This window comes from Penaeus monodon, chromosome 35, assembly GCF_015228065.2.
Source record: "Penaeus monodon isolate SGIC_2016 chromosome 35, NSTDA_Pmon_1, whole genome shotgun sequence".
Taxonomy (NCBI): domain Eukaryota; kingdom Metazoa; phylum Arthropoda; class Malacostraca; order Decapoda; family Penaeidae; genus Penaeus; species Penaeus monodon.
Genome location: NC_051420.1, coordinates 24,456,006 through 24,458,505, shown reverse-complemented (window position 1 = coordinate 24,458,505; position 2,500 = coordinate 24,456,006). Strand labels below are relative to the sequence as shown.

General features: G+C 36.2%; 2 protein-coding genes across 2 annotated transcripts in view; both read right to left on the bottom strand.

Moving 5' to 3' along the window:
• The window catches only part of LOC119595133 (ATP-dependent translocase ABCB1-like), a gene marked incomplete in the record, with an annotated part of 48,295 nt that overhangs the window by 37,380 nt on the left and 8,415 nt on the right, over positions 1–2,500 (bottom strand).
• Positions 1,455–2,458, bottom strand: LOC119595134 (ATP-dependent translocase ABCB1-like). The gene is made up of 2 exons (XM_037944303.1): positions 2,339–2,458; positions 1,455–1,718 (listed from the first exon to the last, which is right to left on the bottom strand). Exons 1-2 carry the CDS (start codon positions 2,432–2,434, stop codon positions 1,470–1,472), a joined length of 345 nt encoding a protein of 114 aa, XP_037800231.1. The 5' UTR covers positions 2,435–2,458; the 3' UTR covers positions 1,455–1,469.

Here is a 2,500-nt window from a genome sequence, read left to right as displayed (position 1 = left end):
GTGTGTGTGTGTGTGTGTGTGTATGTGTGTGTGTGTGTGTGTATGTATATACATATACATATATATGTATATGTATATATATATATATATATATATATATATATATATATATATATATATGTATGTATATTTATGTGTATACATATATATATATATAATATATATGTGTGTGTGTGTGTGTGTGTGTGTGTGTGTGTGTGTGTGTGTGTGTGTGTGTGTGTGTGTGGTGTGTGTGTACATATATATATATATATATATATATATATATATATATATATATATATATATATATTCATTTATATATAGTTATACACACACACACACACACACACACACACACGCACACACACACGCACAGCACACGCACACGCACACGCACACGCACACGCACACGCACACGCACACGCACACGCACACACACACACACACACCCACACATATGTGTGTGTGTGTGTGTGTGTAAATATATATATATATATATATATATATATATATATATATATATATATATATTATTATATATATATATGTGTGTGTGTGTGTGTGTATGTGCACACACACACACACACACACACACACACACACACACACACACACACACACACACAACACACACACACACACACACACACATACATACATATATATACATATGTATATATATATATGTATGTATATAATATATATATATATATATATATATATATATATATATATATATGCGTGTGTGTGTGTGTGTGTGTGTGTGTGTGTGTGTGTGTGTGTGTGTGTGTGTGTGTGTGTGGTGTGTGTGTGTGTGCGTGTGTGTGCGTGCGCGTGTGTGTGTGTGTGTGTGTGTGTGTGTGTGTGTGTGTGTGTGTGTGTGTGTGTGTGTGTGTGTGTGTGTGTGTGTGTCTGTGTGTGTCTGTGTGTGTGTGTGTGTGTGTGTATGTGTGTGTGTGCATATATAGATAGATAAATAGATAGATATACACACATATATGTGTGTGTGATCACTATTATATATTCACATAAATGCGGGGCTTTTATATATCCACATATATATATATATATTCACATTTATACACACATATATGTGTATGTGATATATGTATATGTGTATGTCACTATTATATATTCACATATATATACGGGGCTATACGACCTCAAATATATAATGAAGAAAAACGCTGACACTAAAGAAATATATAAAATTCAAGGTTTCTCAACGCAACTGGAATGTGTCCTTTCCCAACCGCACTCAACACATCGCTCATCATTTATTTAATATTTCCTTTACCTTTCATAACATTAGTCTGAAACATCCTATCACCTTCTATACTTAACACGTTCTTTGCGCATTGTGTCAGTTCATTTACCCTAATTATTCATTCTTGACTAAAATAACTTTTACATATCACATCACTTATCAAACACGCCGTGGTAACAGATTACTTACTCATATCTAATCTACCTAACATGCTATTCACTCAACTTACAACTTCAGGCCGATTAACTTTGTTCGCCGGACTTACCTTTCCCGCATTCTCTAAGACTTTGGACTCGGTGACGCTCTGGCCCATCAGGATCTTGCTCTGCAGGTATACCGCTACCAGGACGAACGGGATGAAGGGCAGCGTGACCAACCCAAGGCGCCAGTCGTAGTATAACGCTAGGACAATACTGATGCCCAGGGTAGTGATCGCCTGCACAATGGTGCCCACGCGAGAGCCCGTCGCCTGTGGGAAGGAATGCACTTCGCATCAGTTTAAGAACATGAGAAACTGGGAAGAGAAAGAAAGGAATAAACAGAAAGAGAGGAATATATGTGTATATATGTATATATATATATATATATATATATATATATATATATATATATATATATATATATATATTTATATACATATATGTTTATACATATATGTGTATATATGTATGTATATATATATATATATATATATATATATATATATATATATATATATATAGAGAGAGAGAGAGAGAGAGAGAGAGAGAGAGAGAGAGAGAGAGGAGAGAGAGAGAGAGAGAGAGAGAGAGAGAGAGGAGAGAGAGAGAGAGAGAGAGAGAGAGAGAGAGAGAGAGAGAGAGAGAGAGAGAGAGAGAGAGAGAGAGAGAGAGGATACAATGGAATAGTCACGTCCCTACCAGTCTGAACTTTTAAATATATAGCTCTGGCGAGGACAGGAAAACACTTCGTAATATTTTACTTCTTTTTTGCCGTTAGTCCGAATGTAATGGGTCAGTTCAGTTATTATTTAATATTACTCCGAAAGTAATGGATCTCCATCACTAGAAAATGACATGGTAAAGAGCAGAAAAAGATTGGTTCGCTAACCCCTTGTATAGCCGAAGCATCTCCTGACAGTTTGGAACACAGAGCTCCGACTGAGTTCCTTTCTTCATCGAACCATCCAACCTCCTGACGCACCATGGCAGCAAAGGTCAGTTTACGTAGTCTTGCGTATATTCTCCGAGGAGAATTACGCTAATTCTGGAA